The 25,431-nt window shown below is 40.5% G+C and overlaps 1 protein-coding gene across 2 annotated transcripts in view; it reads left to right on the forward strand.

The window, feature by feature from the left end:
- The window catches only part of baiap3 (BAI1 associated protein 3), a 129,140-nt gene that overhangs the window by 13,656 nt on the left and 90,053 nt on the right, over positions 1-25,431 (forward strand). For both annotated transcript variants that reach the window (XM_022666661.2, XM_049475946.1), the window contains exon 2: positions 17,039-17,207. In XM_022666661.2, coding sequence (XP_022522382.2) covers positions 17,053-17,207 — 155 coding nt within the window. In that variant the 5' untranslated portion in view covers positions 17,039-17,052. The remainder of the gene's footprint in view (positions 1-17,038; positions 17,208-25,431) is intronic.

Here is a 25,431-nt window from a genome sequence, read left to right on the forward strand (position 1 = left end):
CTCATCATTCTTATTTTTTCCAGAGCTGTAGATACAGTTGCTTTATACTGTTATTGGAAAAAAATGCAGTGGTACAGAGAATCCCACCAACCTGTTACTATTTTCAGACTTCAGAATGAGAGAGTGAATGACTCGAGCGAAATGCGTCTTGCTGGCTCCGACCGGATTGGTAAGTGAAAGCTGTGCCGAACAATCTCACCACCCTGCCACCCTCGACTCTAAAGGCAGTGATTGACAGCTGAAATGTGTGCTCGGCTTAATAGGAGCTTCGGCGGGGAAGCTCAGCGAGATTCCTGCTTCAGGTAAAAGACAGTGTTTGATTCGCTGCTCTTTCTCACCGTGGTTCCTGGAGCACAAAAGACAAGAGCTTAAAGAAAAGGAAAACCACGGTGAACCATGTCACCGGCTTTGTTCGGCAGGATCTGTCGGGTTTTGATAGCAGAGATGAACTGAAGCAGCTCTCGTGTTCAGGCGTCGCATGTTCAGGAGACTAATACAGTGTTTGGCTTTTCAGAGGCAGTTTTTACTGATTAAGCGGATTTAAAAACAGTTCCACATCCTGAAAGCCAGGGTTTTTGGAGATGTGCTCCTTTGTCCTAAAAAAAAATCACTTTTTACCTGATTTAGAAGCTCATGTGGCTCAGACATGAGTAAGCTCTACAGTATTTCATCAGGTTCTACAATCCTAAATCAGAAAATATCTGAAAGCTCATTTAAAATGTACAATTGTTTGAGGACAGATTAATTAAAAAAATTACATTTAACCCACCTGTTATGTTAATGTATTTTAATTAGTAAATATATATTTTTTTGCTTCATTGCTAATTATTTTGAAACATAGCATTGCAATTTTGTTTTAGTTTTGCATTTTCATATTATATGTTCATTACACTAATTAAGGCAAGCAGAAGAAGTTTCGGGAACACTTTCTATGAATGTCGTCTCTATGAGACTCTATAAACATACTCAAAACACATTATAATGCATTCACAAGGCATTCTAAACATGGCTATACATATTTATAAAACTCTATAATTCATCATAGCCATGTTTATTATGCATTGTGAACTGTGATTATAATGCAATAATAGCTGTGTTTATAACATGTTATACATCAATACCAAAAAACTCAGTCCCTGCTTGTAGACCATCTGTATCATGACTAAAAAAGCTTCCAACTTATAAACACACCCTCAGTAATCCTATAAATATATTTTTAACCACTCATGAATTATACTTGTCTTAAATATAATATTAGTTATAGTCAATTATAATGTATTATAACATGAAAGTACTTTAATAACATTAAAGTAAATGAAAGAAAAGGAAAGGAATTGGAATGGAAGAGGCAAACAAAGGAAAGGAACAGAAAGGTAGGAAGAAAGAGACAAAAAAGGAAAGGAAGGAGAGGGGAAGAAAAGACAGAAAAGGGAAAAGGAAAAGATAGAAAAGGAAAGAAAAGACAAGGAACTGGAGGGTAAGGGAAAAGAAAGGAAGGAAATGAAAGAGAAGGAAAGGAAAAGTAAATAAAGTGAGGAAGGAAATGAAAGAGAAGGAAAGGGAAAGTAAATAAAGTGAGGAAGGAAATGAAAGAGAAGGAATGGGAATAGAAGGAAATGCACAGTGGACAGGTCATTGGACACTGATAATTGTGACCGGCAGCATCTGGCTAGAACTGTCTCTGTGAGAAGACATGCGACTCTGGCTGAAATCACATCCACACTTAATGCAGGAGACCCCGCCCACAGACCCACAGGACACAGCAGCTTGTATGTAACATAACAAAAGTCATGAGACATGATACAAGTTCTTGTTCCTCTTATTACCACCCTGTTACACAGTCATAACCCCCGTTCTAATATCATTCTCCTGCAGAAGCTACATTTTCTCATGAGCTTCAGGGAGAAAAGCAGAGCGAGAAGTTCCACACGCTGCGTTCAGAGCTACCAAATCAATTACACAGAAACCAGCGCTGAGTGCCGTTCTGATTCGTTCTGTTACAGACATTCTCTCATCCTTACAAAACTCAACCCTGTGATTCATACACACCATTCCCTTCATTTCCCTTTCCTTCTCTTTCATCTCCTGCCTCTTCCTTTTTTCCCTTCCCTTCTCTTTCATTCCCTTCCTAACTTCCTCACTTTCTTTCCTTTCCCTTTCCTTCTCTTTCATTTTCTATCTTTTCCTTTTCTTCCCTTCTCTTTCATTCCCTTCCTTACTTCCTCACTTTCTTTCCTTTCCCTTTCCTTCTCTTTCATTTTCTGTCTTTTCCTTTTCTTCCCTTCCCTACTCTTTCATTCCCTTCCTTACTTCCTCACTTTCTTTCCTTTCCTTTTCCTTCTCTTTCATTTTCTATCTTTTCCTTTTCTTCCCTTCTCTTTCATTCCCTTCCTTACTTCCTCACTTTCTTTCCTTTCCCTTTCCTTCTCTTTCATTTTCTGTCTTTTCCTTTTCTTCCCTTCCCTACTCTTTCATTCCCTTCCTTACTTCCTCACTTTCTTTCCTTTCCCTTTCCTTCTCTTTCATTTTCTGTCTTTTCCTTTTCTTCCCTTCCCTACTCTTTCATTCCCTTCCTTACTTCCTCACTTTCTTTCCTTTCCTTTTCCTTCTCTTTCATTTTCTATCTTTTCCTTTTCTTCCCTTCCCTACTCTTTCATTCCCTTCCTTTCTTCCTCACTTTTTTCCTTTCCCTTTCCTTCTCTTTCATCTCCTGCCTTTTCCTTTTCTTCCATTCCCTTCTCTTCCATTCCCTTCCTTACTTCCTCACTTTCTTTCCTTTCCCTTTCCTTCTCTTTCATTTTCTGTCTTTTCCTTTTATTCCCTTCCCTACTCTTTTATTTTTTCCTTTCTTTTTCAGTTTCTTTTTTCTTTCCCTTTCCTGCTTTTTCATTCTCGTCTTTTCTTCTTTCCTTCCTCCCTACCTTTCTGTTATTTTAATCTATTTCCTTTACTTTAATTTTATTCTGGTTCCTTTCCTTTCGTCCTTTTCCTTTCCTTTCTCTTCCTTTACTTTCCAGTTCCTCATCTGTCCTTTCATTTTCTGTCTTTTCCTTTTACATTTCCTCCCTTTTCTTCCACTTTCTTCCTGCCTTCCTTTCTACCTTTCTATTCCTTCCCTTTCTTTCCTTCTATTACATTTTAATTCCTTTGCTTTCATTTAATTTCTGGCTCATTTCCTTGTTTTCCTGTCCTTTTCTCTTCCTCCCTGACTTTTCTTTCCCTTTTCTTCCATTCCTTTTTTCCCTTCCAATTAAACCAAGTTCCTTTCATTTCATTCTTTTCTTTTTGCCTCTATTCCTTGCCTTCCTTTTTTTCCTTTTCTAACTTTCCTCTCAGTTTCTTTGCTTTTATTTCCTTTCATTGTCCTCCCTTTCCTTCCATTTCCCTCTATTTTCTTTCCTTCCCCCCTTTTTCATTTCATTTCATTTCCTTTTCCTCACTTTCCTTTCCTTCATTTCTTTTCTTTTATTTTCTTGCCTTAGCTTTTCTTGGCTTGGCTTTCCATTCCTTTATGTTTCTTTCTTTTCCTTGCCCTATTGCTACTTTCCCTTCCTTTTGGTTCTTTTTGCTTCCTTTTGTTTCTTTTCCTTCTCTTTCCCTCATGTTCACTCCATCAGTTCCTGGCTCTGTGGATCGATCTCTGGTGCAGAGTGGCTGAGTGGTATCATGGTTGACGTTGGAGCCGATCACAGTAGCAGATTGTCCCTTTTGGAAATGACCAGTCGAGACGTAAGATGGCACAAATCCTCTGATGGCCCTTCGGAACTTTTATCACAGCCGGGGGGATTACCGTCCTTATCTGCTCATAGATCCTAATGATAAGTCCTGTGGTTCCCAGTGCACAGCCTCCCGCCGGCCTGACTGATGGGGTCTCTGTGTTTTATAGCGAAATGTGCACTGGTCAATATATATATCAGGCACTGCAGAGCCGAATGGAACCCCCTCGTCATCTATGAGGGCTGTATGCAATTGATTTCTTAGCATTTCACAGCTAGTGGCACTTTAGCATCTGCTTTGATGAGTTAAGGACAAGTCTGGGACGCGTTTGGCACTGGCATCCTACAAAACAATCCAAAATGAAATGCATTAAAAAGAGTTTATCCTGCTTTTCTTGGAGTAACTGTCTCTATACTGTCTAGGGAAGACTTGATGAGGGTGTTGGATAATCATCATCTTATCCCACCTCATCCTTAACTCCACAATTTATCCCAAAAGCACTGGCTGGAGCTTTATTCCTCTCTTGTCCAGGACTACTGTTATCTGTTACAGAGAGTCCTATTCTATTGGCAGTACTTCTATATGAAGTATAAACAAGCTGTGTACAACGTATCCTAACATTTAGGCTTTTTGGTGCAGTGTCCGAGTGCAGGGATTAAGCCTAGTCTTGGACTATATCGTATTTTTATACCTTTCTGTTCTTCTCTTCCCTTTCAAATAATTTCCTTATGTCCCTATCCCTTTATTCCCTTTCTCATTGTGATTCTTTTGCCTCCAATCCCTCCCTTCCTTTATTTTTCCTTCCAGTTCCTTATCTTTCTTTTCCCTTTCTGTCTTTTTCTTTATTCTTTCCTCCCTTTTATTTTTTTCCCTTTCTTTCCAGTTCTTTACCTAGTCTATCCTTTCCTTTCCATTCAGTTCCTTTCCTTTTCTGTCTTTTCCTTTCCTTTCGGTTCCTTTACTTTTCTGTCTTTTCCTTTCCTTTCTTTTTGTTCCAGTTCCTATCATTTTGTCTTTTTTATATCTCGATATCTTTCCTTTCCTTTCCTTTCATTTGTTTTCCCCTTTCCTTTCATTTTCTTCTAGTTCCTTTCCTTTTCAGTTTTTCCTTTCATTTTCTTCCCTTTCATTTCAGTTCCTTTCCCTTTCTGTCTTTTCCTTTCCTTTCAGTTCCTTTCCTTTTCTGTCTTTTCCTTTCCTTTCCTTTCCTTTCCTTTCTTTTTGTTCCAGTTCTTTTCATTTTCTGTTTTTTTTATATCTCAAAATCTTTCCTTTCCTTTCCTTCCATTTGATTTCCCCTTTCCTTTCCTTTTCTTCTAGTGCCTTTCCTTTTATTTCCTTTCATTTTCTGATTTTTTTCCTTTCATTTTCTTCCCTTTCCTTTCCTTCCAGTTCCTTTCCCTTTCTGTCTTTTCCTTTCCTTTTCTCTCTTTTCCTTTCCTTTTAGTTCCTTTCCTTTTCTGTCTTTTCCTTTCCTTTCTTTTTGTTCCAGTTCCTTTCATTTTATGTATTTTTATATCTCGATATCTTTCCTTTCCTTTCCTTCTATTTTCTTTCCCCTTTCCTTTTCTTCTAGTTCCTTTCCTTTTCTGTTTTTTCTTTTATTTTCTTCCCTTTCCTTTCCTTCCAGTTCCTTTCCCTTTCTGTCTTTTCCCTTTCTTTTATTTCTTTATTCTTTATTTATTATTTCTGTCTTTATTTAAATTTCCTCTCTTTTCTTTAATGTCTTTTCCTTTCCATTCCCTCACTTTCCCTTTGCTTTATTTTTTTGTAATTTGCTTTCCTTTCCTTTCTTTTCATTTCCTTTCTTTGTCAGTTGATTTAAGTTTTTTAAAGAATTCTTAATCAGGGATAGATCTGGCGATGTCTTCAATGCAAGCTCTTCATACAGCTGCAGTGTGTGGATGAGCATTGTCCTGTTGGAACAGCAGACTGTAGCGTGCAGAAAAGGTAAGGTCACTGGTTGCAGGACCTCATTAATGTAACGTTGGTCTGTTAAAGTGGCAAACGGAGAACAAAGGTGAACTGGTCATATAATAGACTCATCATCCGACTCACACAGCTGTCTCTCACTGTGAGCTGTAAGGGGTTTCAGCTGGCAGAAGCTGCTAATGTGACAATGTGACCTTATGAGGGCTTTGGGCTTTTGTGTGGACTGATTAAGGTGATGTGTTTTCAAGCACTGCTTTGATTGGGCTACTTTGTAAGTGGCTGTAAAATTAAAATGTTTACGTGTGTGATGTGGCATTATGGCTCGGCCACGCCGCTGCCCTGTCGGCCGTGTGTTTGTGCCGTCGTTCGGCGGCTCGGGACAAAGAGGCTACTTGACATTTTGGCAATTTTCCTAAATTCTGGAACCTCTGGTTTACAGTGACCCTCGCTGCTTACTCTGACAGCCCTGAGACGGAGAGGGGAGATTGATAATTGCTGCACAACAACAATCACAGGCCCTGCTGTCATAAATAATTGTGGAAAATGATGTGCCTGTTGAATTAATCTGTGGAGAGCTGCACAAACACCAGCGCTGTGGAGCTGATGGAGGGCTGGCCACAGGGTACGTACTGTAGCTGACATCCCCGGCATGAATAGATACACAATATAGATTATATGTCCAAATAATATGTCCAAATGATCAATGCATTTAGATACTTTAAGTTGGAACCTATTGCTGAGATTCAGAGGCATGAAAAAGAAAATTATCGAACAAACTTTAATATCAGACAAAGATAACCTGACTAAACATAAAAAGCACTGTTTAAATGATCATTTTATTTATTAAAGGAAACAAATTCAACAATCAACTGCAATCAAGCTTTACTGATAACTGGCAACGAATCTTTCACATCTCTGTGGAGGAATTTTGTTTAACTCTTCTTTACATAATTGTTTTAATTCAGACTTTTAATTGGAGGATTTTTCAGCATAAACAGTCATTCAGAGGTGGACTTTTTGTTTGTGTGCTTTGGGTCATTGTCCTGCGGCAGAACCCAAGTACACCTGAGCTTGAGGTCACTAAGGAACAGACAGCCGGATATTTAGTCTCCTTCAGGATTGTCTGGTAAATGAACAGCAGAATTCCTGCTTCCATCTACTAAAGCAAGTTATCCAGCAGCCCCTGATCATTATCACACTACCACCACCATGTTTTACTATGTTCAGTATGATTCAGTTCTTTTTCTGAAATTGTGTGTTTTATAGTTTTACGCCAGATGTAACAGGAAACACACCTTCCAAAAAGTTCCACTTTGTCTCATCAGTTTAGAGAATATTTACCAAAGTTCTGGAGATCATCAAGATGTTCTTTTTGTTCTTTTTGGTCAGCAGTGTTTTTTATATTGGAGACCATTTTCACCCAGTCTCTTTTGTTTTATTATTAAATCATTAACACTGACCTTAACTGAGGCGAGTGAGATCCTGCAGCTCTTTAAATGTTGTTCTGGGTTGTTTTGGGACCTCCTGGATGAGTTGTTCATGCCCTTTTGGAGTAAGTTCAGTAATGTCAGCCGGTCACTCCTGGGAAGGTTCACCAGTGTTCCATGTTTTTTTTCTATTAGTGAATATTAGCTCTCACTGTGGTTCTCTGGAGTCCCAAAGCTTTAGAAATGACTTTAACCTTTTCTAGACTGATAGAACTTCTTCAGATCGGGCATAATGTGAATGGAAGTCAATGTAATTTTTTTTTTCACTCAATCCAGTTCCATTTTAGAGCATTTCTATTGGTCCAGTTTAGACACAATGTAGCTAAAATTGGCGATACAACGCTTCTGCATGACAGCAATGATACACTGGAACTGTATTGATGTAGTGTGTCTGTTATCATGCCAGGGTTGGGCAGCACGCTGGTTGAATGGGCGGCATGTTGACACCTTCTTCAAAGAGCAGTGGCGAATCAGAACGACTCATTGCTCTAAAGGTCTTCCTCTCTTGGATGTCAAATATTGTCAGGAAGAATTTGTTTCAGTCTGTAAACACACACACACACACACACACACACACACACACTGGTGAAAAATGCACCGCCAATTCCAGTGTGTCAGCCCAATGAGGGCATTATGCAGGAGCCCTTCCTGATTTCATTTGACAGAGACCAGTAGGTTAATCCGGCTGGTGAATGGAAAACGATGGCAATGGGATGAGGTTTCCAATAAGATGGATCGCTCCAATTTCACCGATCTGAGTCACGCTTTAATCTTAAAGCCCTGGCGGAAGCTTCTGGAGAACAGGGTCGAGGGGAAAGTGGCCTATCTGACATGGGGGCTTTCTGACAAGGGTCTTTTACTCTCGAGTCTTTGTATCAACCAGGTTTTGGGGAAAAGATCTGGCGTCCCACAATTAAGTGATTCCACCATTTAGACAATAAACCTAGCAACACCTTATCAACCACTGAAGCAAAAGCCAAGCAACACCAGAGCAACTACCTAGCAAATCCTTAGCAACAAGTCTACCAACACCATAGTAACTGCTTGACACATTATCAATCAACCGATTAGCACAACAACCACCTAGCAACACCTTAGCAACCGGCACGCTACAGCCTAGCAACAGCTTAGCTTCCCATTATCAGTCATTAACATATCTGTTGTTTTTTTTTAGACTTTAATACAGTTCACGCTCCTAAACTGACCACCTGTTAACTACCTATTGAACTTTCTAATCTGAAAAATGTAAGTATGGCCAAAAAAAAAAGAAAAAACTAAATAAAAGTGTAAGGGGCCAAATACTTTTTCTTGGAACTATAACCTGTCGATTTTGTCGACTTTCACTTGCTGTGTGAACCCAAATATGAATTCAAAATAGCAGATTCAGTGTGTTTTTGCCATTCAAATTGCTACACAGATAACACATCTGATAACGTCTCATAATATGAAAACCTCGTCTTTGAGCCACGTTTACCTGCTGTGTGAACGTGGCCTTTTTACTCGTTGGTTTTCCTGCCGGTTTGAGGACACAGGTGGTCATGAATCCCACTCGAGATCCACCAGTGAAGCTCGTCTACTTAACCAGCTCTGAAACATTGATATAATGGCACCAAGGCTGTTCTTTGTGCCGGCTTTACGGAGTCCTATGTAGCCGCGTCCGTGGCCCCTCTCGCTCAGCCGTTACCATAGAGACCCCGCCATGCCTCGCAGATGAGGCTGGCGCTGCCTGGCTGTCTCTCACAGGAGCCACTCTGTTGAGCAACAGTGCCGTTCACATGCCCAGGAGTGTGTGTGTGTGTGTATCTGTGTGTGTGTGTGTGTGTGTGTGTATATATACGCAGAGGGGGTGGTGGTGTTGACGGCAATGTTCATGCTGTTGGTTTGCGCCAACGCTCCCTTGGCAGCTGGTGCCATGTGTCGGGTGGCACGGTGGCTTTCACGGAGGCTGATGGCTGAGACGGAGTGACACCCGGCGCGGACAGGGTGCGTTTAATTGAAACTGGCTTAGCCTCTGAGGCAGCTGCTCAGCCGCCCCGCCGCTAATTACAGCCGGTACCAACCAGCCGGAGTGCGGGAATCCAGGCGGCAGGTAGCCACGGCTCCCTGGTGCCTCATTTACAGTCACTGGCGGCTCTAAGATCAGGAGGACGGAGGTTATTAGCCAGGAAAGATAGTAATACTGAAACGTCTCGGCCTATTTTGGAGGAGCCTGACCTTTTTTAATGCAAGTCTATTAAATAAGTGTCGGGTACAAACGTGACTCATCCCGCTAAGTCCCGCGGAGTCCGCTAGGTCCTGCTGGGTCCGGTTGGGTTGCGTCTGATCCAGTTTGGGTGACGCTGTGAGGAAAAAGGACACATATGTAGATGTTTTATTCTGTTTTATTCCTCTGCTGCACAGATTTAAGGCTTTCACTATCAGCTAGTATCAGTTGCGTCTCTAATTAATGATTGTGTCCACGTTATTTGATTAGTTGGCTAATCAAACCTTCTGGCAACGTCTGCCACTTCTCTTTGTGGCCATCTTAATCTCGCCACATCACAAGGCTGCTTTTATCCAAAAGTTAAAAAATGACTTGTTAATTGCAGAACTATCTGCATCAAATGGTCTGGAAAATACACCATATTCATGAAATTTCCTCACTACTAAATATTCCACAGCCAACTGTCAGTGATATTATAACACAGTGGAAGAGACTGGGAACGACAGCAACTTAGCCACAAAGTGTAAGACCATGTAAAACAACAAACCGGTACCAACCAGCCAGACGAGTGTGAGAATCCGTTCAGCAGGTAACCACGGCTCCCTGGAGCCACATTTCGAGTCACTGGCGGCTCTAAAATCAGGGGGACGGAGGTTATTAGTCTGGAAAGATAGTAATGCTGAAACTTCTCTGCCTATTTTGGAGGAGCCTGACCTTTTTTAATGCAAGTCTATTAAATGAGTGTCGGGTGCAAACACGACTCATCCAGCTGAGTCCCGTGGAGTCCCGCTAGGTCCTGCTGGGTCCGGTTGGGTCGCGTTTGATCCAGTTTGGGTGACGCTGCGAGGAAAAAGGACAAATACGTAGATGTTTTATTCTGTTTTATTCCTCTGCTGCACTGATTTAAGGCTTTCACTATCAGCTAGTATCAGTTGCGTCTCTAATTAATGATTGTGTCCACTTTATTTGATTAGTTGGCTAATCAAACCTTCTGGCAACGTCTGCCACTTCTCTTTGTGCCCATCTTAATCTCGCCACATCACAAGGCTGCTTTTATCAAAAAGTAAAAAAAGTAAATTGTTGCTGTTAATTGCAGACCTACCTGCATCAAATGGACTGGAATATACATCATATTGCCAAAAGTATTCACTCACCCATCCATCCAAAATCCTTGGTGTATCAAAGGAAGCATCTAGGCATGCAGAGTGCATCTATATGTCCTAGGGTGGTACCATGATAGGATGCAGCACCGGTGCAACAAGTCCAGTTGTGAAATTTCACTACTAAATATTCCACAGCCAACTGTCAGTGATATTATAACACAGTGGAAGCAACTAGGAACTACAGAAACTTGCTTTGTCAGTGTAAAATAACAGAGCGACACCAGCAGATGCTTAGCTCAAGAACAGTAGAGTAAAGAGAACTTCATGGAATGGGTTTCTGGTTTCCATGGCTGAGGAGCCTTATCCAAATCTCAAGATGCAGTGGTGCAAAGCGTGCCGCCACTGGACTATAGAGCAGTGGAGATGTGTTCTCTGGAGTTTCAAATCACACTTCATTGGATGGCAAACCGTATGTTGGACGAATCTGGGTTTGGCGGTTACCAGGAGAACAGTATTTGTCTGATTGCCTTGTGCCAAGTGTAAAGTTTGGTGGAGGGGGGATCATTATGATGTGGGGTTGTTTTTAGGAGTTCTGGAGGCTAACTGCTAAAGCTTCAGCATACCAAGAGATTTTGTTCTCTCAACTTTTCCAGAACAGTAGGTGAAACAAAGAGAAGGTCATAATGTTATACTTAAGATTACTTACCAATTTACTTAATTCAATTTTGTGGTAGATATGAAAAAAGTGCCTTATTTTCAATCCTAGTATTGACAGACATTTTCCTCATCTGGCTGTACCTCTCCTGAGATGTGTTCTCTTGAGTTGCGAATCACACTTTTCTGGATGGCAATCCGTATGTTGGATGAATCTGGGTTTGGTGGTATTTGTCTGATTGCTTTGTGCCAAGTGTAAAGTTTGGTGGAGGGGGGATCATTAACATGTGGGGTTGTTTTTTCAGGAGTTTAGTAGGCTAACATGCTTCAGCTTCAGGATACTCGCAACTTTGCCAGAACAGTAGGTGAAACAAATAGAAGGTCATAATATTATGCTTGATCAGTGTAAATAGAGATTACTTACCTACTTACTTAATCCAAAATTGCGTTAGATGTAGATAATTTTCCTTATTTTCAATCCCAGTGTTGACGGAGTACCTAAGACTTTTCCTAAGACTGAGAATTTTCCGGATGGCAATTCGTATGTTGGATGAATCTGGGTTTGGCTGTGTTTGTCTGATTGCTTTGTGCTAAGTGTAAAGTTTGGTGGAGGGGCGGTTGTATGGAGTCTGTAATGCAGAAGTCAGCAGAGATAAGGCCGGTTGGTAGGCAACCTGGTAGGTAGGCAACCTGGTAGGTAGAGAACAGTAGTAATCAATAGATAACATTTTCACTCAATCGGTTAGATTTTTGTGGAAACCGTTTCACTGACCTTTACACAATAAGTCTGAGTGGGGATTTGGGTGATAAAAGGTCTGGTAACTGTAATGATCGTTGAACTCTTTGCGAGTGGAAGGAGTTCCCAGATCACTGTTTTACTCAGAGACTGTAAAAAACGATGGACGCCGTGTCGCCGTTCCCATTCATTCAATGAAAATGAAGCCAAAATCTTCCGCCATGTTGGCAATCCTGAAACCCTATTCTGCGCAGTAGAGACCAGAGGAGGGAGAAAGACTGTGGATAGCAGCCTACTCATTTAAATAACCCCGCCCCGAGGGCTGCCTCGAGGTCACAGACTGCAGAGCGGGGCGGAGCAGAGCTGACGGTCTGTTATTGGTCCCGCCCATAACCAGCCCTTTTACAATAACCACACCTTTTTTGAATAGAGCTGAATAACGTTTTAAAAACCGAATTCTGTGGGGATATAAAAATTTGACAATATAAGCAGAGGTTACACTAGCTGCTGCATTTAAATAATGGAGGTAAAATTACAGTATATTGGAAAAAACGTGATTGAAAGTTGTCTGTTTTGCCATTGAAACCTATGGGGATGGGTGGGGTTACATAGCTTTCTGCAGCCGAACAGCAGGGGGCGCCCGACCTGTGGTGGCTTCACTTTTGAGAGACGATGCTCTGTCCAGCTATATACAGCCTATGGTTTTACTAAATTGTTCATTTGCTGAAGATCTAAGTATCCTGTCCATCTGTTCCATCTTAAGAAACCATGGGGATTGCGCTGAAGCAGTAAGGCGTAATGCAGATTTCCCAACAAAGCCAAGAGATTTTGGACAGATTCTGTCTCCCAACTTTTCCAGAACAGTAGGTAAAACAAAAGAAGGTCATAATGTTATGCTTAATCAGTGTAGATAAAGATTACTTACCTACTTACTTAATGCAAATCCTGTGGTAGATGTGGAGAATTTGCCTTATTTTCAATCCCAGTGTTGACAGACATGTTCCTTATCTGACTGTTCCTCTCCTGAGTAAAATTTCAGTCTGATTTTTCAGCGCTGAAAAAGTAAATTGATTGATGACAGTCTGCTCAGCTTATGCAAATCAATATGGCTGGTCTACTGTAGAAAGACTCAGAGGTCAGAATTAGCCTCCGCATCAACAGTGACGTTTCTGAGATTTGGTCAGGATGAGCGAGTTAAAGTCTGCTGTGAGGAGCATTAACCTGCCACGGGCGTCCGGAGGCTCTGTCAACCCTAAGCAGAATTGATTGCGGCAACATCCTGGTCCCGATTAGATTTATAGGCTTTAAATTAGGGCCAGGCTGACGTCTACTATGGATTAGACCAGCTTACAATATTTATTTTATGTAATAAAACGGTTTTAGTTCTTCTAAAAAAACACGCAAAAACAAAAGAGTGATACAAATTCATTTGTAACATCCAATTATCTAACCATGATATACCACGGAAACCACCTGGAAATACCTAAGCAGCCACCTTAACACTGGATACATAGCAACTGCCTAGAAACCCCTTAGAATCTACTAAACAACATTGTGGCAACTGCACAAATTAATATAGCATTTATTTTGGCACACTATAATATCTATGTGGCATCCACTAAGCAACACCAGATCAACAGTTGGCAACACCATTGCAACCACCTTAAATGTCATAGCAACCACTTAGCAGCAGCATAGCAAACACATGGGAAATCACAGCCACCAGTTGGCAACAGCATATTAACCACTTGAAATACCTTATCAACCATTTATCAACAGCATAGCAACCACATTGAATGTCATAGCAAACATGTAGCAGCAGCATAGCAACCACGTATGAAACCACTTAGCAACTTCATAGCAACCAGTTGGCAACAGCATATTAACCACTTGAAATACATCAACAACCATTTGTCAACAGCTTAACAACAGCATAGGAACCACATTGAATGACATAGCAAACATGTAGCAGCAGTATAGCAACCACATAGAATACCAAGGCAACCACTTAGCAACTCCATAGCAACCAGTTGGCAACAGCATATTAACCAATTGACATACCTCAACAGCCATTTATCAACAGCTCAACAGCATAGTAACCTCCTTTTAGAGAATTTCTTAGCAAACACTGAGCGACAGCATAGATGGCAACAGCATAGTAACCACTTGACATACCTTAACAACCTCTGTTAACAACAGCATAGCAACCACCTTGCAGAGAATGTCATAGCAAACACTGAGCAGCAGCATAGCAACCATTTATGATACCAAAGCAACCACTAAGAATAGCAACCACCTCTTAGAGAACTTCATAGCAAACACTGAGCGACGGCATAGTAACCACTTATGATACCAAAACAACCACTTAGCAGCAGCACAGCAACCACCTGGGATATCACAGCACTAAGCAACTCTATAGCAACCAGTTGGCAACAGCATTGTAACAACTTGAAATACCTTAACAACCATCTATCAACAATTTAACAACAGCATAGAAACCACCTTACAGAAAATGTCATAGCAAACACTGAGCAGCAGCATAGCAACCACATATGATACCATAACAACCACTCTGCACCTCCATAGCATCTCTGGGCACATGTGTTCACTTTTTAAATGTGTGCCTTTTGCACGCTAAGATACCATGGAGACCACTTAGCAACACCTAGTAACAGAAGCTCTGTCAGCTCAAAGAAGTATTGATTGGCGTAACGTCTGAGTCCTGATTGTGGATTAGTCTGGATTAAGAATGAAGAACAGTAATTATAATGGTAATAAAATAACTCTGAGGAGCAGAAATGTCCTCAGTCGTCTATAAACACACTCAGACGTCGGCTGGGTTTTGTGCTGTGGTTGTGTAAAGCGTCGCTGCGGTTTCTTGTTGCGGTTTAAAGGCCTGTCAGTCTGAGTTCTGTAGAATAGACTCCAAACAGACTGAATGCAGAGCTTTGTACCAGCCGGAGGAAGAAAGCTGCTTTTGAAGGCAGAGATAAATGTTTCTCTTTCCTGTTACGCAGTCTTCATATAGAGGAGGAGGAGGCATGAGTCGGCTCTGGAGCTCCTCCTCTTAGCATTTAGCCATCTGAAAAAAGAGAGCGCGTGCTGTCACTTTTCTGAAAGGGCTGTTTGTGTGTCTGTTTGAGACGTCTCGATCAATCAAAACCCTCCCCGTCACAGTTTAGTCATCTCCCCTCCCCTCGGCTTCTCTCCACATTTCTCTCTGTCGTTCCTGTCTTTCGTTTTCAGTTTGCTTCCTGTCATTCCTCTGTTGTCTTGGCCTGTCATTGACTAGAGAAGGATGTGCTCTTGTAGGGCTGCTGTCACAGCTGCACTTTTGTATTTAATCCGGTTAAATTAGACTATTTTTTACCCTCAATGCGATTAGTTTGGGCAGGTGTAAACACAACAATTAAATTCAGATGTGGACCAAGACAACCGCACCAAAACCCATAAAGAATGTGTTATGGGTCTGCTGCTGCTCCATGTTAAACTCTACCTCCTTCCTGTATTTACTTTCTTACCCGGCCCCCGACATCTTTGACCAATCAGCAGAGAGAACATTGTCACATATTTTGTTGTAAAGTGTTTTGGAGCACTTGGAAGGCAACCAAGCCAAGCCAAGGCAACCAAGCCAAGCCAAGCCTACCAAACAGGCCAAGCCAAGCCAAAGCAACCAAGCCAAGCCAAGGCAACCAAGCCAAGCCAAGGCAACCAAGCCAAGCCAAGCCTACCAAACAGGCCAAGCCAAGCCAAGGCAACCAAGCCAAGGCTACTAAACAGGCCAAGACAATTAAACCAAGCAAATCCAACCAAGCCGACCAGATCCCAAGCCAATCCATCCAAGCCAAGCAAAGCCTACCAAACAGACCAAACCAAGAAAAGGCAACCAAGCCAAGCCAATCCATCCAAGCCAAGCTAAGCCAAGCCAAGCAGAAAAGTAGAAAATACTCCAAGTTTACAAGCTTGTTAACTGATTTAAACCAATCTGGACTTTGACATTTCAGTTTGTCTTGAACCATGGTCCAGAACAAGGGACCAAACTTTGGTCATATACAGCGGTTTATTTCAAACATAAAGGGGTGCATGTCTTACAACTCCATAGCAACCAGTTGGCAACAACATTGTAACAACTTGAAATACCTTATAAAGAATCTATCAACAGCTTGACAACAGCATAGAAACCACACTTAATGTTGTAGCAGACTCGTAGCATCAGTATAGAAACCACATAGGATACCAAAGCAACCACTTAGCAGCATTTTATTACTCATAATCACAGTAGCCAACAACATAAGTTTGTTGGACAGAATCAAGACTTATTTAGCATGGTCCTGCCAGTAAATTATAATTATGCATAACTTTTATGTAACATTGGTTTAGTTTGGTTTCACATGAGAAATATCGCAAGAAGGTCCTGTGTTTTGTAGTAAAGTATATTTCAATGCAATTTATCATGTAGGCAGCAGCAGAGATTGCATTAGTTAATAAATCAAGTTAAACTGCACCTGAACAGCTGTTTATCTCAAATATGAGGTTCTCCATTAAACAATAGAAGTAGAAAAATTGGCAGTGTTTATGTGCATCATGCAACAGTTTGGGTAAAACAGAAAATTAAATCTCTTTATTCTGTTTATTGTTTCAGTGCCACTCCTAATCACATATTTTTAATTATGCATAACTTTTATGTAACATTTGGATGGAAACCCGGTGAAAGTCTTTTGGGTAATGTACCAGACATACATTGACAGATCTGCTACATTTGGATTAAGGGGGTAATTAGGTAAATTGGATTTTGCTGACCTCCTGTACGCTGTTCTCTCATTCTCCACTGTGGCATGGTCAGTAATGAGTCTGAGAGCATCGTGAATTTTGTGCGTAATTGCTGACTTTCCATATCGCACCGCTGACCACTCAGCGTAGACAAATGTGCCTGGCACACAGACGTCAATTAACACCAGGCCGGATCTGCGTGAGACCGGGGCCGGGCGCGTGCGCTAACGAAGCGTGATTACAGTAATTACTCGTTGCACTTTCTGTGAATCCGGTCAGAGGTTGTTCGGCGAGGTCGACATCAGGTTAATTGTTTTTGTTTTTCCTCCAGTTTTGGTAGTGGGGGGATTAAGTGCACCAGAAGGAAATGGTCGGTCACGTGTGCCATCTTCCTCCACGTGCGCCACTAACGTGAAACTGCTGGTCTGTGCTGCAGGTGGTGAATGAGCCATGTCGACGCTGCTGGAGCTGAAGAGCAGTGTGCTGAGGCAGGTGCAGAGGAGCCAGTCTCTGAGGAGCAGGAGGGAGCCGCCCCCTGCCACTGCTGCCGCCGCCGCCGCCGGCCCCTCGACACCCACCAGGACCCCTGATAGAGTCAGCCTGGGGTGAGTCCTGTACACTGTGCACTGATACAGACACACCACATTTAAAACTGATTTTAACTACAGTCATATGAAAAAGTTTGGGCACCCCTATTAATCTTAATCATTTTTAGTTCTTAATATTTGGGTGCAAATGAGCAAGATGATGCTGCAGCTCTTTGGAGGTGGTCTGTGGATTGTCCTTGACTGTTCTCACCATTCTTCTTCTCTGCCTTTCTGATATTTTTCTTGGTCTGCCACTTCTGGGCTTAACAAGAACTGTCCCTGTGGTCTTCCATTTCCTTACTATGTTCCTCAGAGTGGAAACTGACAGGTTAGATCTCTGAAACGACTTTTTGTATCCTTCCCCTGAACAACTATGTTGAACAATCTTTGTTTTTAGATCATTTGAGAGTTGTTTTGATGAGCCCATGATGCCACTCTTCAGAGGAGATTCAAATAGGAGAACAACTTGCAATTGGCCACCTTAAATACCTTTTCTCATGATTGGATACACCTGGCTATGAAGTTCAAAGCTCAATGAGGTTACCAAACCAATTTTGTGCTTCAGTAAGTCAGTAAAAAGTAGTTAGGAGTATTCAAATCAATAAAATGGTAAGGGTGCCCGTACTTTTGCACCGGTCAAATGTTGGTTTAATGCATATTGCACATTTTCTGTTAGTACAATAAACCTCATTTCAATCCTGAAATATTACTGTGTCCATCAGTTATTAGATATATCAAACTGAAATGGCTGTTGCAAACACCCAAATATTTAGAACTAAAAATGATTAAGATTAATAGGGGTGCCCAAACTTTTTCATATGACAGTATATCTCTGTGTCTACGTCAACCCGTGAATTAGTATTCAAGGCCCCACCCACCTTGGCTCGGGACCGCCCAAAGGCAGAGCTGAAGCCGGGCAGCAACACCGTCTCGTCAGATAGGAGCTAAGTAACAGCGCTAGGAAAAGCATGGCGGTTCATTCCTGTGTTATTTGTGCGAATAACACATCAGTGTTATATACTTCACCCAGTAATTCAGAGATAAGGAACAAATGTTTAGAATTTGTCTATGGAGGAACACCACCAGCCAAGTACAATTGAGATAGGTAGGTGTACAGTATGTAAGTAACTCATCTTACTCAAGTAAAAATCCACCCCGTGGTTTTGTTTGTTCCAACTGCCAAAACCCATCTCTGTGTGTAAGTAACTACAGGTTTAAATAGGATCTCCGGTGGATTTTGTGTTTTACAGAGACTCCTAGACTGGGTCAGTGACTGAACTGCACTTAAGAGGTCATTACACATGTTATAAAGTAACACATGTCATTTCAAAGACTGTTAGTAGTGTAAAAATGCAGAAAGGTTGTGTAATAATTCTGCCATTGCTTTTGCAAACTGTTCCTCAGGGGACTGAAAGATGGTCCAGATAATTAACAGCAAATTACCAGCAAGTCCCCAAATTTTTAAAGGCAAGCCTTCATTCGCCCACGCCTCGCTCCATGGAGAATCCCAAGCCCACAACCACCAATTCCCCAGAACTCTGCTGGTGCTGGTGGTCACTGTTTGTATTGATGTATTTACTTCCCCCAAAACTATGAAAACAGATGGCAGGATGAGAGTCGGCGAGCGGGCCGCGGTGAGTCACGGCGCTCGCGGACGCCCACCGCGCCACGGCCGCGCCGTATTCACGCTCGGGAAACTGACTCAATAAAGACATCTTGCTCTCCCACATCTCAAATTAACTACCGTTTCAAAGAGCGCTCGGAGACGGGCCTTTATACGGATTAAGAGACAATTACCTCCGCAGCTCATTAAGACAGAACTTCGCCGAGAGAGAAAAAGAGAAAGAATAAGAGAGAGAGAGAGAGAAAGAGATAGAAAGGAGAGAGAGAGAGGGAGAGAAAAGAGACAGAGAGAGAGAGAGAGAGAGAGAGAGAGAGAAGAGAGAGAGAGACAGTGGAACAGGATCTCTCATTCACATCTAATCTTCTGATCATTCCAGTGCAGAGTATATATATATATATATATATATATATATATATATATATATAGTATATACACACACTATACACACATGAACAAACAATTTTGGTTAATTTGTCCCATTACTTACTCTTATTAATTGTATTATGCTTTTTTTTTGTTATTTATTATTTATTTATTTATTTATTTATTTGCATTGTTTTAAAATGTAGAATCTAGAAACAATCTAGAAATTGTTAATCTCTAAATCAGTTCACTATTATTATTATTATTTTTATTGTACTGTTAAAACTCTGGAACTCAGGCTTTGGCAACACAAATGTAGCACTATTTGTCATGCCAATAAAACACCTTGAATTGAATTGAGAGAAAGAGAGAGAGAAATAGAGAGAGAGATAGAATAAGAGAGAGAGAGAGAGAGACAGAGAGACGGTGAAATGAGATCTCTCATTCACATCTAATCTTCTGATCATTCCAGAGCAGAGCAGATGGAATCAGCGTGGCCCTCGCCGCCTCGTACCGAGATCTCCAGCCTCGGCCGATCTGTCGCAAAAAGAGCGGGTTTGGAGAGGCCCAGGAGAGCCTGGTAATTTCGGGGTCCGTAAATACGTCTGCCAGCCGCATCAGAACACACTCCACAGAGGCTTCTGACACCGCTGCTGGAAAAATGGGAAAATCAGAGCCAGTTTCAGACATTTCATCTGATCTAGGCCTGTAGGTCTGTGATAATAAGTTATTCTGGAAAAACTAAATCTAAGTAAGTTCTTAGTAAGTAAAATGATCTAATTTCTAGGCAATATATCTTATTTTTTCTCTGATAAGATTTTTTAAAAACTGAAAAGTGCAGCTGCGAATTTTCAGCGCTTTGTGATAAAACAGCTTCACACTGCACAGATATACGCGCTGAAACACAGAATCAAATCCTCATTTATACTCAGCAAATTAGGTCGTAAATAAGAAATTCTTACAATCAAGCTGTGATGTTTATAATATAGTTTTTCTATCCAATTTATCATGCATTCTTTATTTCAAACATAAACATATATACTAGTATTTTATTTAACAACACTAATATAATTGCATTTTACATTTCTTACATTCATTCTTTGTTTTACATTTTAAAATCCACTATAAAAACTTGCGTCTTAAGAAGAACAAATGCGATTAATCGCATTTAATCACAGAATATTGTTGTGATTAATCAATTGATTAATTTAAATATGTTTAAAAATCCAAAATAAATGTGGTGGTGGTCCAGTGGTCCAGTGGTCTAAAGTGCTGCCACTATGAGCAGGAGGTCGTAGGTTTGAATCCCGCTCATGCAGCTTTGCCATCAAGCTGCCGGCGCTCAGAGGGAGCACAATTGGCCCTGCTCCCTCCGGGTGGGTAGATGGCGCTCTCTCCCCACATCACTACAGGGTGATATCTGCAGCACAGGGCATCTGTGAGCTGATGTATCAGAACTGAGTCGCTGCGCTGTCCTCCGAGCGTTAGCGCTGTGATGCTACTCAGCAATGCTACAGCATCAGCAGCAGCTCGAAAAGAAGCGATGGCTGACTTCACATGTATCGCAGGAAGCATGTGTCAGTCTTCATACTCCTGGTGTGTTGGAGCATCACTAGCGATAGGGGGAGTCCTAATGAGTGGGTTGGGTAATTGGCTGTGCTAAATTGTGGAGAAAATGGAAAAGAAAAAAAAAGAAATAAAATTATTTTAATTGTTTTAAAACCAAGTCCACACAGCAGCGTATTTACATTTATGAGCTGAGTTATTGTAAGTAACTCAGTGAGCAGTATTGAGGTCAGCAGCACTTATCAAGCTCTTGTTCATGTATTGTACGATACGTCAATAACGTAATTATCGGACAAGCCTGATCTAATCTACACTAATCTTTTCCCTCAGGAGCTTTAACCATATCATACCCAACACCTTGCCGGAGACTTAAAGTAATGATAATGTTCAGGTTAACTCTTCATGATCAATAGGTACATTAATCATGATTTGGGAACCCACACATCTGTATAAGCAAATGCACACAAACAGCCTGTCTAATCAATGTAGAAGAAAAGTACTGCCAATAGAATAGGACTGTCTGGGGCCGATCAGTTGACATTAACCTACTGGTATTGTGCCTAATGCCAGGCGTGGTCTTTTAAAGGGGTATAAAACTCCAGTGAAAGAACTGAGTTGTGTTCTCTGGGATGATGGAGCTCCATCCAATACTACTGGGATGAGTTGAGGAGTTGGGGATGAGGTAGTTGGGATGGTGATCAATAAGACACTAATGCTCTTTTTAATGAATGCAATCAAAAGAGACAGAGACAGCAGCGTATTCAATTCGATTTTATTTATATAGCGCTTTTTACAACAAAGGTTGTCACAAAGCCGCTTTACAGGAAAAACAGGTCCCACCTCTTATGAGCAGCACCACAGAGATGCCAATTTTATGGTGACACAGTGGCAAGGAAAAACTCCCTTTAAGAGGAAGAAACCTTGGAAGGAACCAAGACTCAGTCCGAGGAACCCATCCTACTCGGGTCGACCCGCTCAGTACAAACAAATAACAAACAACAAACAAAAAACAGAACAGAAAAGTACAGAGAATTAATGTGAACTATGGGTAATATAACAGGTACTAATGTATGAATATAAGAATGTGATGGGCACAAACTATAGAGCTATGGCTAATACAGAAACAGATACTGAGTGTGTTAATGGTAATCAGTGCAGGGTTGCAGAGCCGGAGAACAACACAGCGGGCAGTGGAGAGCCAGGCTGGGAGCATCAGGAACAGGGCATCTCCATACATGTAGAAGAGATAGATAGAGAAACAGAAAGGAAAGGAAGAGAAACAAAAAGCAGGAGTTAGAAGGGTTGTGTAATAATTCTGATGAGTAGAAGGACAGGGCTGATTCCTGAAAGCTGGAACCACAGACGGACAGATCCAGGCCGACCGGCCGGCCAGGCGTCTCAGCACATGTGAGAAAGATAGAGAGAGAGAACAGAGAGGGGAGGGAAGAAAAAGGGGTTAGCGTAGTAGAGTAGTATACTGTCATAATGCAAAGAAAACAAGTTTAAAAATAAATATTTGGTGGAATAACAATGGTTTTTAATCACAGTTTTCATGCATCTTGGCATGTTTTACATTTTACTCCACCAGTCTTACACACTGCTTTTGGATATTTTTAAGCCTTTTCTCCTGGTGCAAAAATTCAAGCAGTTCAGCTTGGTTTGATGGCTTATGATCATTCATCTTCTTCTTGATTATAACCCACAGGATTATATTCCAGTATAGGATTATATTCCAATTTGGTAAAATCAAAGAAACCCATGAATTTTATATTAAATATTTATTTAAAATGTGTATTGTGTAAATGTGATTGATAGATTGATTGCATTTTCAAGGTAGCATTCAGTCAGCTTTATAAGGTAGAGTCACCTGGAATTCAGGCTTTCAGTTAACAGCTGTGCTGAACTCATCAAGAGTTAATTACTTGAATTTCTTGTCTCTTAATAAAGTGTTTGAGAGCATCAGTTAAAGTAAAGTAGTGAAGAGGTAGAGTTACAGGTATACAGTGAATAGTGAATATTTGAGTAATGTTCTAATCCATCCAAGAAACATTATGATGAAACTGGCTCTCATCAGGACTGGCCCAGGAAAGGAAGAGCAAGAGTTTCCTCTGTTGTACAGGATACACTGCAAATCACTGCAAAAGAAAAAATCTAGTTTGCTCTGATAAGAATGTTTAGTCTTACTAAGCATTGCAAATTTAAGATTATTTTACATATTTTAGAAAAAAATTATATTTTTCAGTCTTACTTAGAATTTTCACCTTATTTTAGGTAATTTAAACTCAAAATAAACACAAAAAGTCACCAGTCAAGTTATTCTAATATACGTGTAGAAATTTAAGCTAGAAAATAAAATATTTTTGCTTTTTGTCGTTGCTTATTTCAAGAATACTTTATAAGAAAAATGTGCTTAACCTATTGGCAGTTTTTTGTTGCTTAATTTAAGCATTTATGTCTCAATTTAAATACATTTTATCTAGTTTTTGCCAATGGATTTTTTTGCAGTGTTGCTCATCAGAGTTACAGGCCTCAGAAACCACAAGCTAACAGCACATGAAGGGGGCGATTGCCCCCCTGTGCCACCTCTTTGAGTGCGGCAGTGTGTTTGAGCATTTCTCTGTGATAAATATGACAGAAAACTGTGAAAACTCACTGATTTGGTAACTGGGGTGAATCTGGATGTTTGGGCTTAGACTGGAACTGATTCCATCAGATAGGCAGAGTTGGCTGAGTGAGCACAGGTGTAGTGTGTGTGTTACGTGTATATATATGTGTGTGTGTGTATTATGTAAGTGTGTGTGTGTGTGTGTGTGTGTGTTTTTTCTGTTCCACCGTCTCAGTCTCTCTTGTTTTGATTCCTTTTCAGACACGCCTGATGTCAATGGCAAAAAGTAACGGGACATAAACCTTGAGGTTTCTATAGCAACTAAAACACGTCTGTTTTCCCAGCTGCTCGTAGAAGATGAGCGCTCGTGTTGTCTTTTTGATGAGCGTGTGTCATCCTTCTACCGGGAGGGAAAAACACAGCGCCGAGCGGAGAAGAGAAATAATTGTTTTGGGCTGATTTGATATACTTTCACTCTCTCTGGCTCTGTTCGCCAAATACATGGCGGATACCTGCTGCAGACGCCGGCTCCTGTCTGCTCCTGTCTGCTCCTGTCTGCAGGTTTACCATCACTGCTTCTGTTCCTGCTGCTGTTTTTATTCCTGTTTCTTTTTTCTGGTTTTATGGTGTCACGGTTTTGACAGGAGGCTTTCCTTGACATTTTTACAGTTAGTTTTACTGTTTCAGAGACAGATTTCTTCAAAATATGACTTCTTTATAGCTTTATTAGTAAAAAAAAAAACAAAGAAAAAAAGCATATTAAGCTTGTAATCATGAATTATTCTTCAGCTTTGGTGATTAGTATTAATGCTAACCTCTTAAAGTGTCTCCCAAATGTAGCAAAGAATTAAGTAGTAAATCTCTCACTACAGATTCTGATTTATTATATCTTATTTTTAACTTACAATCATCTACACAAACAAGAACAGACTACATATCGCTGCAAAACAGTGAATAGCCCTATTTGAGTTATGTTTTAATCCATATACAGCTCAAAAAAATTAAATTGATGACTTTCTTTGAATTTTTACCAAACTGAAAACCTCTGGAATATAATCAAGAGGAAGATGGATGATCACAAACCATCAAACCACCAAACTGAACTGCTTAAATTTCTGCAACAGGAGTAAAGCAGCATAAAGTTATCCAAAAGCAGTGTGTAAGACTGGTGGAGGAGAACATGATGCCAAGATGTACCAGGGTTATTCCACCAAATATTGATTTCTGAAATCTTAAAACTTCTTTATGAATGTAAATATGTTTTCTTTGCATTATTTGAGGTCTGAAAGCTCTGCGTCCTTTTTGTTATTTCTCATTTTCTGCAAATAAATGCTCTAAATTACAATATTTTATTGGGACTTTGGGAGAAATGTTGTCTGTAGTTTATAGAATAAAACAACAATGTTTATTTTACTCAAACATAAACCTATAAATAGCAAAATCAGAGAAACTGATTCAGAAACTGTGGTGTCCCTTATTTTTTTCCAGAGCTGTAATGCAGGAACTACACAATTTAGTAAAGAAAAAAAGCTACATTTAAAGAACTATCCTCAAATGCAGTCGCAAAGATCATCAAAAACTTTATGGTGATGAAACTGGCACTCATCAGGATTTGTATAATATAAAAACATACATACAACATATAATCATAAATTATGTGTTTAAAAATCGATACAGTATTGCAAAATAAAATATCACAATATATTTTAATTAATTGATATTTTCTTATTAAAACATCCCTAGTGCATAACTACATACAAACCATCTGTTGACTTGAAATGCTTGAGCTCGAGCATCTCTTGAGCTTGAGCCCATTCTCTCTTCTATTAGTAAAATAATATTATTTGACTCAATATGCTTTCTGATCTTTGCTTTAGAGTAATTTAGAGTGCATTAATATGATTGCACATTTTAATCAACTGTATTGTCCAGATGGAGCTGATTGAGATTAGGCTGAACAGCACTTTAATATCGCTTTAATGAAATTGTGCCTCTTTCTAGGCTCTTGATATGCCTCTCTGTTCATTTTTTTTTTCTTGTTGTTTGGGTGCCTGTTTGGTTTGTTCAGCTATACCACTGTGGTT

Source organism: Astyanax mexicanus, chromosome 3, assembly GCF_023375975.1.
Source record: "Astyanax mexicanus isolate ESR-SI-001 chromosome 3, AstMex3_surface, whole genome shotgun sequence".
In the NCBI taxonomy this organism is placed as follows: domain Eukaryota; kingdom Metazoa; phylum Chordata; class Actinopteri; order Characiformes; family Acestrorhamphidae; genus Astyanax; species Astyanax mexicanus.